General features: G+C 49.2%; 1 protein-coding gene across 1 annotated transcript in view; it reads left to right on the forward strand.

Moving 5' to 3' along the window:
* Positions 1–259: 259 nt before the first annotated feature.
* Positions 260–14,003, forward strand: part of LOC129867252 (uncharacterized) — a gene marked incomplete at its 3' end in the record, with an annotated part of 142,645 nt that continues 128,901 nt past the window's right edge. Inside the window, 1 exon segment of the mRNA XM_055940571.1 lies at positions 260–7,161. Coding sequence (XP_055796546.1) covers positions 413–7,161 — 6,749 coding nt within the window.

Here is a 14,003-nt window from a genome sequence, read left to right on the forward strand (position 1 = left end):
AACCCCAGACCGGAACCACAATGCAACAGGAAGGGTTAATGATAATGACAGGAATACATCTGTCGAGACCACAGTTATTGATCAGCGTAGTAATGTCAGCTCAATCTCTGCCCGTGTTTCTGATCAGAAATCAGATAGAACAACACAGGATGAACATGTATTCTCTGTGAAGTGTTCAGAAAACACACACATATTGGACCAGACTAACACACACACACTGGACCAGAGAAACACACACCCACTGGACCAGACTAACACACACCCACTGGACCAGAGAAACACACACTCTCAGATTCAGAACCGAGCCTGTATAGGAGAGAAAGCGAGGGAGGAGGAGGAGGTGGAGAGGAAGAAGAGCGCCCTTGAAGAGCCTTCAGTAGTGGCCACTGCTGCCGCTGGCAACGCGTTGCCCATGACAACACCCACGATGCCAGAAATGATCGAATGTGAGGGAGAGGGGAAAAACAGGCAGCTCGATTGGCTGGAGAGAGACACGGCAGTAACAGCAGAAACAGAGTCGGTAGCACTAGGAGACAGAGGAAGAGGTTTAGAGGGGATAGAGGAGAGTCAGTTGAAGTGCTCTGCAGGAGAGAAGCCACACAGAGAAATAGCTCTCCTCCACCCGACGTACAGACCCGCCCATCTCTCATTCATCGACACGGGGATAAAAGGCTCACCTGCACTCCCTGTGAAGGATACAGAGACAGAGACAAGGGTTGTATCTGCGTCTGACCAGGACTGCAGCAATAACGCTGTGCCTCACAACTCACCGGAGAGTGAAGAGACGGGAGGGGGGACGCCTGGCAGCGGCACCCCAGGGACCAACACACTCTCTCCAGCCACGGAGAGAGAGAAGCAGGGGGAGAAAGAGAAAGAGTCTGGACACCGGACAGAAGACCACAACGTCACTGATACCTCTCCTTTTCCCCTCTGGGTAATCACTGGACGCCACTGCCTGGAAGACAACAACACTGCTACTGCCACCGGATTGGAGAGAGGGGGAAAGGAGGGAGAGGAGGGAAAAAGAGGAGGAGGAGGAGGAGGAGGGGGAAAGGAGGGCGGAGAACAGAGAGGAGGGGTAGCTGCTGCCAGAGAGCAGGTTTCATTGAGCCATCCGACAGCGGCGGGCCCCACAGCTAGCAGGGTGTCATCAGCTGGGAGTAAGACGTATCAGCCCCCTGACTCTACCACCGCTGCCGTTCCTGTCGACTCATTACTACCGTCGCAGTGCTGCTGGGGGGCTGAGCTCATCATAGCCTCCTCAGCCTCCTCTACCTCCTCCACATCTGCCAGCAGCAGCATCATCATCTCTGCTGATCAGGTCGGTCTCTCTCTCTTTCCACCAATACAGCAACAGGGCAACAGAGATTCAGCTTGCTCATCTCTTCACTCTCAGCTCAGCACCTCTGGTAAACAAGAACAAGGCAGTCTCTCTGTCTCTCAGCCCTTCCGGCAGACAGAAAACAGAGATTTAGCCCTCCTTTCATCCCTCCTCCCTCCCTTTCACTCTGCTGAGCACGAGGAGACCCGGGACAGCAACAACACAAAGAGAGGCACAGAGACCAAGGAGTCAGGAGACGACAAACTTTGTCTCGAACAGAGTCTGAAGTCAGAAGAGAACAGAGGTACAGAGACAGAGGAGTCGTCTCATTTCAAACACAGCCTGAGTCCAGAACTAGAGGAGAAAGGAGGAAGAGTGCCCACAGGACCTGTCCTAGGTCTTAAAGACCACTCTGTGCCACATTCGCAGGGCTCCAGAAGCAACACAAAGGGAGGCACAGAGACTGAGGACACGGTTTGTCTCAAACAGAGCCAGGAGAGAAAGGAGGATCCAAAAGAGAAAGGAGGAACTTTACGACCTGTCCCAGGAGAAATAAGAGAAGCCTTCCTCTCAGACACAGAGACCGGGAGAGAGACAGGGAAGGATCCTCCGCCTGCCTTCTCTTTTATCTCACCTCAGCCTCCGCTGGTCTTTCAGTTACAGCAGCGCTCGGCTAGAGTTGTGAGCTACGATCAACCGGTCCGTATCGACCACACCGGCACTGAGAGTGAAGCTACACTCCTCAGATCAGTACAGCCTCAGTCTCAAGGCTTTGGCAGTGGTGTAGTGGAAGGCCCCACCATGGCTGGAGTTAAGGTGTTCCAGTTAGCTCTGATGGGCAACGTAGGGGACAACAGGAAACTATTTTTCAACAATGCGGTGAAAGCAGATGATAGCTCCTCTAGAGGCCTCAATGATATCTCTTTCTCCCAAACAGCTACTGGACTGGACGGTGCCTCGCTGCCTCCACTGAAGGTACACGAGAACCTTCACCACCCAGTGACTGAAGCCAGTTTCACCTCCCATGACTTCCTCAGCTCCAAGAAGCCAGAGAACCCACCACCACCAGCCGTAAGCCCACCACAAGCAGCTCTAGCTGGGGTTGCTCTTCCAACACTGAACCCCCTTAACCTCCATGGGGAGCCTCGGCAGAAGTCCCAGCCAGGAAGAGATGTCAAAGACTCTGGGAAGGTGTCAGAGACTGAGAAGGGGTCTGAGGAAGAAGAGAAGGCGGGAGGAGAGAAGGAGGGAGAGAATAAGTCTGGACAAGATAGAGAAAAAGTCGAATCTTGCCTGTTAGCTAGGACAGGGCTTCCAGAGACCGCACGTAGAGATTCTGGAGCATTAGTAGTCGAAGACAAGAGTAAAAGACGTCAGGACTCCGCTCCTATATCTACTCTTAGTGCAGCTGACCCATACCCAGTCCCAGACTCAGAACAGGTGGATTTCAAACTTCCTCCTTTTTCTTCTTCATCCCTCACACCATCGCCTTCTCAGAAGCATCTCACCACCACGTCCAGTGAATCTGTTTTCCAGTTTTTTTTTGAAGATGCGTTCACCTCTGCTGGACCTGTGTGCAGTGCCCAGTGTCTGTGTGCAGTGCCCAGTGTAGGTCCCCTCTCTATCCAACCAGACGGTGGATCAAGATCAAACCCCTCTGGAGATGTGACCTTGACCAACACCACGGCTGTAGTAGTCACTACGACGCTGCAGACAAAAACGGATGAGGAACAGACCACCATTCAGGCTGAACAGCCCACAAGCCAATTAGACCAATCAGAACAATCAATTCACCGTGACCTTCCTGTCACAGATCATACGGAGACCAGAGAGAGGCCGTCACAGACTCCACAATGTTCTAGAGACCCTCCCTCTGTGGCTTACGCTATGGCTGGGGACAGACTTGAGGCTGGAGCTAGGGACAGAATTGAAGCTGGGGCCGGGGCCGAAGTTGTGCTAGAGGCTGGGCTTCGTATTCCAAAGATGAATGAACCTAACCAATCCCCTTCAGATCCTATGAAGGGTAGAGAGGGGCCTCAGAGTACAGACTTCCCTTCTTTGGATTTGGCTAAGGCTAAAGATGAGGCAACAACCGTGGATGGAGCTGAGGTTGAAGTTGAGGCAACAACCGTGGATGGAGCTGAGGTTGAAGTTGAGGCAACAACCGTGGATGGAGCTGAGGCTAAAGATGAGGCAACAACCGTGGATGGAGCTGAGGCTAAAGATGAGGCAACAACCGTGGATGGAGCTGAGGTTGAAGTTGAGGCAACGACCGTGGATGGAGCTGAGGTTGAAGTTGAGGCTGAAGTTAAGACAGTGACTGAGGCCAGTATTCCAAAGGTAACAGTCTTTGACCTGTCCTCTCCTATAGTGAGGGATCAATCTGATAGTATTGGGCCAATAGTGATACTGAAGCACCCAGGTCCCATGCTGAGTCACTATGACATCATCGCACTTCCTGATCATGTGACAGGGGAAATCACACCACTCCCTGATCATGTGATACAGGAAGTGACACAGGCAGCATCTGCAATACTGGATTCGGAGTACAGAGATTATCTGAGACACAGGGAGGAAGAGGAAGCGCATGAGACTGGCAGCAGTGGTCACAAAGGGTCACTGGCTGAAAAGGTTAAAGAGGAGGTTAGTGAGAAGCTTCCAGAAAAAATCCCCATCTCTAAATCACCATCTCAGCCTCAGACCACAACAGTATCAACAGCTGGATCTGATAACACCCTTCCTGAGCCCAAGGTAGAAGAGCCTCTTAGGCTTAATCTATTTAGTAGCGCCGCATCCATTAATGATGAGGTCATCAGCGTGGATTCGTCCATTGAAGATGACATCATAAATGTCAGCCCACCACTCAGTGCTGAGCAGCCAATAAGCAGCCAGCCTCTCAATGTAAACACAGAGGACAAACAGGGGGACAAAATGAAACAAAAGAAAAAGAGAACAGCGGAAAAGAAGGAAGAGAGGAGACAAAATGATGAGAAGGAAACAGAGGAGAAGGAAACAGAGGAGAAGGAAACAGAGGAGAAGGAAACAGAGGAGAAGGAAACAGAGAGGAAGGAAACAGAGGCGAAGGAAACAGAGAGGAAGGAAACAGAGAGGAAGGAAACAGAGAGGAAGGAAACAGAGAGGAAGGAAACAGAGAGGAAGGAAACAGAGAGGAAGGAAACAGAGAGGAAGGAAACAGAGAGGAAGGAAACAGAGAGGAAGGAAACAGAGAGGAAGGAAAGAGAGAGGAAGGAAATAGGGAGGAAGGAAACAGAGGAGAAGGAAACAGATGAAGAACATAAAAAGGGGGATGAGAATCTCTCTCAAGAGGGAAAAAGGCAGGAAGAAAAACAAACAGTGGATAAACAACAGGAAGTGGAGGATGACAAGCAGAAAGGAAAGTGGAATCAGACAAGTACACACCAGCAGAGTAATAGGACTGATAAGAAAGCAGGAGAGCAAATCAGAAAGACCGGATATAAGCATTTGGAACAGGAGCAGACACAAACGCTGACAGAATCACAAATAGTAGCTCTCCGTGAGGAAAGAGACGAGAAGAGTGAAATATCAGACATCGGAGCCAATATGCCTTCTCCTAATCGTTTCTTTTTAGATTGGCATGGTGGTGATGTGCAGGGAGACAACACGGGGAGTGCACAAATAGTTAACGCTGTGGAGCAAACAGGAAGAAAGAGTGTCAGAACAGGTAAAGGAGAGGACAAGGCCTCGTCTGACCCCAGCCTGGCTCTTTTTGGCTCGTCTAAGGATGGGTTTTGTTCCAGTGGAGATTCTAGCTATTTATCCTCTCCCTCTGTGTTAGAACAAAGTCTCTACCCCACGCTGCCGGTGCCAGCAACAGTGAAGACACTGGAGCCCTGCGAAGAGACTAGAGACCCCTTTGTACCCGATTCGACTGAAAATGCAGCTCTTAACCAATCAGATTCAGTGATTCGTCTGAACTGTTTTGCTCGGCAACAGGAACAAGAACAGCAGCAGGAAAGGCCAGGATCCAGTACTGCCTCAGAGGACTTATCATGTGGTCGTTTAGTTAGACGTGACGGAGGAGGAGAACCAGACAACAACAACAAGCGCACCGAGTCCCTCACAGCTTCAACACTGTTGCCGGGGGTAACGCAGGGAGCAGAGAGGACCCTGGGCGGTCAGGAAGAGAACGGCAAGTCAGGTGACTGCAACTATGATGTCATCGATGGAGAGAGAGGTCCAGACACAATGGAGGGAGTGGGGAATATTACTTCTACTGTAAGGAACTATGGAGTCAGTATACCGCTTCATAGCTTCGAACTTAGTCGTGAAGGAGTCAATATGCCTTCTCATAGTCACAATCGTTTCTTTTTAGACTGGGCTAGTGGGGATACGGAGAGAGACAGCAATACAGGGACTGTAGTAAAAGTTCCTGATGGTCGTGAAAAGATTACAGATGAAAACCAAAACACTGGGCCAGGAGTAGTGGATATCCGGTCCGGTTCAGTCCGTTCAGAGCTCAAGTCAAAAGGTCTGTCGGTGAAGGACGAGGAGAACGTTGAGGATAAGAGTCAAAGGACCGGTGTTATAACACCGACTCGTCAAGATCAACGCAGCAAAACGGAGAACACTGCAGCCCCTGTTGGAACGGATTCACACCGAGATGGAACCACACCGCTGGAATCTCCTGCCTCATCGTCATCATCATCTTCACAGGGAAGAGTCAGCACCGAGGGGCATGGGGTTCACAAGGAGGAGGTCATATCACATAATCCAGACATGTGGGCAAAACCTAACCCTGCCTCAGACCACCAGACCAAAGTGACTGTCCCTGTCAAACTGACCCCAGACCAGGTCACCGACACTACTGTCATAGTGGCTGACACTCACCCTGTTCAGGTCAAAGCCTCAGTACAGGATGCAGAATACAAGACAGTTGAACCATGTTCAGCTTATGACGCGATAAAAAACAGAAACGTTCGTGGAACTCGAGAAAGTCCTGGTCTCAATGTCGATCCTGATCCCCATGTGGTCCAGATGGACTCCAGCACAACAATATCAACAACAACCACAGAAAGCCCCACAGTAGTACAACTAGCTGACTCAGAGAGAGAGGCCGCGGCTGAGGATATTGAGGCCTTGAACAGGAAGAGAGAGAAGAGGATGAAAGCATTAGCAAAAAGGATGGAAGAGAGGAAACTAAAGCAGGAGAAGAAGAAGGAGGAAAAACAGAGGCTCTTAACAGATGGTGATGCAGTTCCACAGGAGACCACAGAACAGACTGGTCCTGCCACAGAACAGACTGGTCCTGCCACAGAACAAACTGGTCCTGCCACAGAACAGACTGGTCCTGCCACAGAACAAACTGGTCCTGCCACAGAACAGACTGGTCCTGCCACAGAACAGACTGGTCCTGCCACAGAACAAACTGGTCCTGCCACAGAACAAACTGGTCCTGCCACAGAACAGACTGGTCCTGCCACAGAACAAACTGGTCCTGCCACAGAACAGACGGGTCCAGCCACAGAACAGACTGGTCCAGCCACAGAACAGACTGGTCCTGCCACAGAACAAACTGGTCCTGCCACAGAACAGACGGGTCCAGCCACAGAACAGACTGGTCCAGCCACAGAACAGACTGGTCCTGCCACAGAACAGACTGGTCCTGCCACAGAACAGACTGAAATATCAGTCACTGGTCCTACTGCAGAACAGACAGAGATGTCAGTTACCGGTCCTGCCACAGAACAGGCAGAACCAGAGGTAGACTGGTTGGCTGCTCTCAGATCCCATGCAGCCTCCCTCTCACAGTCCCACCAACAGAACACATTGGAGTCCTCTGAGAAAACTACAGATCCCAGGTATTGCACTCCGCACTGTACACAGACTGTGTGTGTGTGTGTGTGTGTGTGTGTGTGTGTGTGTGTGTGTGTGTGTGTGTGTGTGTGTGTGTGTGTGTGTGTGTGTGTGTGTGTGTGTGTGTGTGTGTGTGTGTGTGTGTGTGTGTGTGTGTGTGTGTGTGTGTGTGTGTGTGTGTGTGTGTGTGTGTGTATGTGTGTGTGTGTACTAGTGTTGACTAGTGAGTGTTTGTGTTTATTGCATTGTTTTCTGTTGTTACAACACACCGTCAGGGAGATACTGCACTGTTGTTGGGAGATACCACGCCATCAGGGAGATACCACGCCATCAGGGAGATATCACACCGTCAGGGAGATACCGCCCCGTTCGGGAGATACCGCCCCGTTCGGGAGATACCGGCCCGTCAGGGAGATACCGCCCCGTCAGGGAGATACCGCCCCGTTCGGGAGATACCGCCCCGTCAGGGAGATACCACGCCGTCAGGGAGATACCACACCGTCAGGGAGATACCACGCCACCAGGGAGATACCACGCCATCAGGGAGATATCACACCGTCAGGGAGATACCACCCCGTTCGGGAGATACCGGCCCGTCAGGGAGATACCACGCCGTCAGGGAGATATCACGCCGTCAGGGAGATACCACACCGTCAGGGAGATACCGTGCCATTAGGAGGAGATACCACACCGTCAGGGAGATATCACGCCATCAGGGAGATACCGTGCCATTAGGAGGAGATACCACACCGTCAGGGAGATATCACGCCATCAGGGAGATACCGTGCCATTAGGAGGAGATACCACGCTGTCAGGGAGATACTGTGCCGTTAGGGGGAGATACCATGCTGTCAGGGAGATACCACACTGTTAGGGGGAGATACCACGCCGTCAGGGAGATATCATGCTGTCAGGGAGATACCACACTGTTAGGGGGAGATACCACGCCGTCAGGGAGATATCATGCTGTCAGGGAGATACCGTGCCATTAGGAGGAGATACCACACCGTCAGGGAGATATCACACCGTCAGGGAGATACCGTGCCATTAGGAGGAGATACCACACCGTCAGGGAGATATCACGCCATCAGGGAGATACCGTGCCATTAGGAGGAGATACCACGCTGTCAGGGAGATACCGTGCCGTTAGGGGGAGATACCACGCCGGTAGGGAGATACCGCTGCGTTAGGGGGAGATACCACACTGTTAGGGGGAGATACCATGCTGTCAGGGAGATACCACACTGTTAGGGGGAGATATCATGCTGTCAGGGATATACCGTGCCGTTAGGGGGAGATACCATGCTGTCAGGGAGATACCACACTGTTAGGGGGAGATACCATGCCGTCAGGGAGATACCGTGCTGTTAGGGGGAGATATCATGCTGTCAGGGAGATACCACACTGTTAGGGGGAGATACCACGCCGTCAGGGAGATATCATGCCGTTAGGGGGAGATACCATGCTGTCAGGGAGATACCACAATGTTAGGGGGAGATATCATGCTGTCAGGGAGATACCACACTGTTAGGGGGAGATATCATGCTGTCAGGGAGATACCGTGCCGTTAGGTGGAGATACCATGCTGTCAGGGAGATATCATGCCGTTAGGGGGAGATATCATGCTGTCAGGGAGATATCATGCCGTTAGGGGGAGATATCATGCTGTCAGGGAGATACCGTGCCGTTAGGTGGAGATACCATGCTGTCAGGGAGATACCGTGCTGTTAGGGGGAGATATCATGCTGTCAGGGAGATACCACACTGTTAGGGGGAGATACCACGCCGTCAGGGAGATATCATGCCGTTAGGGGGAGATACCATGCTGTCAGGGGGAGATACCATGCTGTCAGGGAGATACCACGCTGTCAGGGAGATATCATGCTGTCAGGGAGATACCGCGCCGTTAGGGGGATATATCATGCTGTCAGGGAGATACCACACTGTTAGGGGGGGATACCACGCTGTCAGGGAGATACTGTGCCGTTAGGGGGAGATACCATGCTGTCAGGGAGATACCACACTGTTAGGGGGAGATACCACGCCGTCAGGGAGATACCGTGCCATTAGGAGGAGATACCACGCCGTCAGGGAGATACCGTGCCATTAGGAGGAGATACCACACCGTCAGGGAGATATCACGCCATCAGGGAGATACCGTGCCATTAGGAGGAGATACCACGCTGTCAGGGAGATACTGTGCCGTTAGGGGGAGATACCATGCTGTCAGGGAGATACCACACTGTTAGGGGGAGATACCACGCCGTCAGGGAGATATCATGCTGTCAGGGAGATACCGTGCCGTTAGGGGGAGATACCACGCCGGTAGGGAGATACCGCTGCGTTAGGGGGAGATACCACACTGTTAGGGGGAGATACCATGCTGTCAGGGAGATACCGTGCCGTTAGGGGGAGATATCATGCTGTCAGGGAGATACCACACTGTTAGGGGGAGATATCATGCTGTCAGGGAGATACCGTGCCGTTAGGTGGAGATACCATGCTGTCAGGGAGATACCGTGCTGTTAGGGGGAGATATCATGCTGTCAGGGAGATACCACACTGTTAGGGGGAGATACCACGCCGTCAGGGAGATATCATGCCGTTAGGGGGAGATACCATGCTGTCAGGGAGATACCATGCTGTTAGGGGGAGATATCATGCTGTCAGGGAGATACCACACTGTTAGGGGGAGATACCACGCTGTCAGGGAGATACCGCGCTGTTAGGGGGATATATCATGCTGTCAGGGAGATACCACACTGTTAGGGGGGGATACCACGCTGTCAGGGAGATACTGTGCCGTTAGGGGGAGATACCATGCTGTCAGGGAGATACCACACTGTTAGGGGGAGATACCACGCCGTCAGGGAGATACCGTGCCATTAGGAGGAGATACCACACCGTCAGGGAGATACCACGCCGTCAGGGAGATACCGTGCCATTAGGAGGAGATACCACACTGTCAGGGAGATACCACACTGTCAGGGAGACACCTCTGCGTTAGGGGGAGATACCGCGTCGTCAGGGAGATACCGCATCGTCAGGGAGATACCGCGTCGTCAGGGAGATACCGCGTCGTCAGGGAGATACCGCGTCGTCAGGGAGATACCGCGCCGTCAGGGAGATACCGCGCCGTCAGGGAGATACCGCGTCGTCAGGGAGATACCGCGTCGTCAGGGAGATACCGCGTCGTCAGGGAGATACCGCGTCGTCAGGGAGATACCGCGCCGTCAGGGAGATACCGCGTCGTCAGGGAGATACCTCGCCGTCAGGGAGATACCGCGCCGTCAGGGAGATACCGCATCGTCAGGGAGATACCGCGTCGTCAGGGAGATATAACGGCCCATAACTCTCTTTTATGCCCTCTATAGAATGAATGGTTTATTTAGAAATGTGGTTTCCTGGTTATGGAATCAGAAAGGACAAGACCAAGCCTGTTGATGTGTTATGACCAAACTAGTGATACATCACACAATCTCTGTGATGTTGTTAGCCGCCATTTTTTAATGTTATTTTTTTAGCCGTATTTTGAAATACAAAAACAAGCTTGTGTCTTTTACGATATGCTACTGGGACACTAGTGATGGTAAAACATCTCGCATACTGTATTGCAATGATCATTCGGTTGCATTACATACTACAGAAACCCCACCTACGCTATGTATTTGTAACTATGATGAGAGGAGCTCCCGAGTGGCGCAGCGGTCTAAGACACTGCATCTCAGTGCTGGAGGAGTCACTACAGACCCTGGTTCAGCGGTCTAAGGCACGGCATCTCAGTGCTGGAGGTGTCACTACAGACCCTGGTTCAGCGGTCTAAGACACTGGATCTCAGTGCTGGAGGTGTCACTACAGACCCTGGTTCAGTGGTCTAAGGCACGGCATCTCAGTGCTGGAGGTGTCACTACAGACCCTGGTTCAGCGGTCTAAGACACTGGATCTCAGTGCTGGAGGTGTCACTACAGACCCTGGTTCAGTGGTCTAAGGCACTGCATCACAGTGCTAGAGGTGTCACTACAGACCCTGGTTCAGTGGTCTAAGGCACTGCATCACAGTGCTAGAGGTGTCACTACAGACCCTGGTTCAGAGGGGCGTCACTACAGACCCTGGTTGTGACAGAGAACAGTAATATGTACATTAGTTGTGACAGAGAACAGTGATATGTACATTAGTTGTGACAGAGAATAGTAATATATACATTAGTTGTGACAGAGAATAGTAATATGGACATTAGTTGTGACAGAGAATAGTAATATGGACATTAGTTGTGACAGAGAACAGTAATATGTACATTAGTTGTGACAGAGAATAGTAATATGTACATTAGTTGTGACAGAGAACAGTAATATGGACATTAGTTGTGACAGAGAACAGTAATATGGACATTAGTTGTGACAGAGAATAGTAATATGTACATTAGTTGTGACAGAGAATAGTAATATGGACATTAGTTGTGACAGAGAATAGTAATATGGACATTAGTTGTGACAGAGAATAGTAATATATACATTAGTTGTGACAGAGAATAGTAATATGTACATTAGTTGTGACAGAGAATAGTAATATGTACATTAGTTGTGACAGAGAATAGTAATATGGACATTAGTTGTGAGAGAGAATAGTAATATGTACATTAGTTGTGACAGAGAACAGTAATATGTACATTAGTTGTGACAGAGAATAGTAATATGTACATTAGTTGTGACAGAGAACAGTAATATGTACATTAGTTGTGACAGAGAATAGTAATATGTACATTAGTTGTGACAGAGAATAGTAATATGTACATTAGTTGTGACAGAGAACAGTAATATGTACATTAGTTGTGACAGAGAATAGTAATATGGACATTAGTTGTGACAGAGAATAGTAATATGTACATTAGTTGTGACAGAGAACAGTAATATGTACATTAGTTGTGACAGAGAATAGTAATATGGACATTAGTTGTGACAGAGAATAGTAATATGTACATTAGTTGTGACAGAGAACAGTAATATGTACATTAGTTGTGACAGAGAACAGTAATATGTACATTAGTTGTGACAGAGAACAGTGATATGTACATTAGTTGTGACAGAGAATAGTAATATGTACATTAGTTGTGACAGAGAATAGTAATATGTACATTAGTTGTGACAGAGAATAGTAATATGTACATTAGTTGTGACAGAGAACAGTAATATGTACATTAGTTGTGACAGAGAATAGTAATATGTACATTAGTTGTGACAGAGAACAGTAATATGTACATTAGTTGTGACAGAGAACAGTAATATGTACATTAGTTGTGACAGAGAACAGTGATATGTACATTAGTTGTGACAGAGAATAGTAATATGTACATTAGTTGTGACAGAGAATAGTAATATGTACATTAGTTGTGACAGAGAATAGTAATATGGACATTAGTTGTGACAGAGAACAGTAATATGTACATTAGTTGTGACAGAGAACAGTGATATGTACATTAGTTGTGACAGAGAATAGTAATATGGACATTAGTTGTGACAGAGAACAGTAATATGTACATTAGTTGTGACAGTATTACTCTGTAAATCAACGACTGTGATGTTAATTTCCCTTTTTGATAAACATTCTTGTGATATTCATGGCCTCTGCCAGTGATTTTTATGAATAAATGAAAACTAATTCAGCCAGGTTGACACGCTGTTATGGATGTCATTACCAAAGGAGCAGTCTGAATAGGAATGACAAGTGAACCCAGAGCATAACTTTGTAGGGTCTGGAATGGCACCCTATTCCCTATGTAGTGCACTACTTTCAACAGATATTGGTTAAATGTTGTGCACTAGATAGGAATTATGGACCCATAGGACTCTGGTCAAAAGTAGTGCACTAGATAGGGAATATGGACCCATAGGACTCTGGTCAAAAGTAGTGCACTAGATAGGGAATATGGACCCATAAGACTCTGGTCAAAAGTAGTGCACTAGATAGGGAATATGGACCCATAGGACTCTGGTCAAAAGTAGTGCACTAGATAGGGAATATGGACCCATAGGACTCTGGTCAAAAGTAGTGCACTAGATAGGAATTATGGACCCATAAGACTCTGGTCAAAAGTAGTGCACTAGATGAGGTATATGGACCCATAAGACTCTGGTCAAAAGTAGTGCACTAGATAGGGAATATGGACCCATAGGACTCTGGTCAAAAGTAGTGCACTAGATGAGGTATATGGACCCATAGGACTCTGGTCAAAAGTAGTGCACTAGATAGGGAATATGGACCCATAGGACTCTGGTCAAAAGTAGTGCACTAGATAGGGAATATGGACCCATAGGACTCTGGTCAAAAGTAGTGCACTAGATAGGGAATATGGACCCATAGGGCTCTGGTCAAAAGTAGTGCACTAGATAGGGAATATGGACCCATAGGACTCTGGTCAAAAGTAGTGCACTAGATAGGGAATATGGACCCATAGGACTCTGGTCAAAAGTAGTGCACTAGATAGGGAATATGGACCCATAGGACTCTGGTCAAAAGTAGTGCTCTAGATAGGGAATATGGACCCATAGGACTCTGGTCAAAAGTAGTGCACTAGATAGGGAATATGGTGCCATTTGGGACACTTTTTGGACTATGAATGAGGAAGTAAACAACATAGCATGACTGTCTGGGTGTTGTCTGACTCTGGATGTGGATCCAATGGCACCCTATTCCTAACGGGCCCTGGTCAGAGGCAGTGCACTCCTCGAATAGGGATCCATTTTGGACGCAACCCCTCTGTGGTAGACTTTTATAACAGAGGTCAATGGAGAGAACTGTAGTACTTTTATATCTGACGAGATGACATCGGCAGTGACATCAGCCCTGTCCT

The sequence above is a fragment of the Salvelinus fontinalis genome, chromosome 1, assembly GCF_029448725.1.
Source record: "Salvelinus fontinalis isolate EN_2023a chromosome 1, ASM2944872v1, whole genome shotgun sequence".
NCBI lineage: Eukaryota > Metazoa > Chordata > Actinopteri > Salmoniformes > Salmonidae > Salvelinus > Salvelinus fontinalis.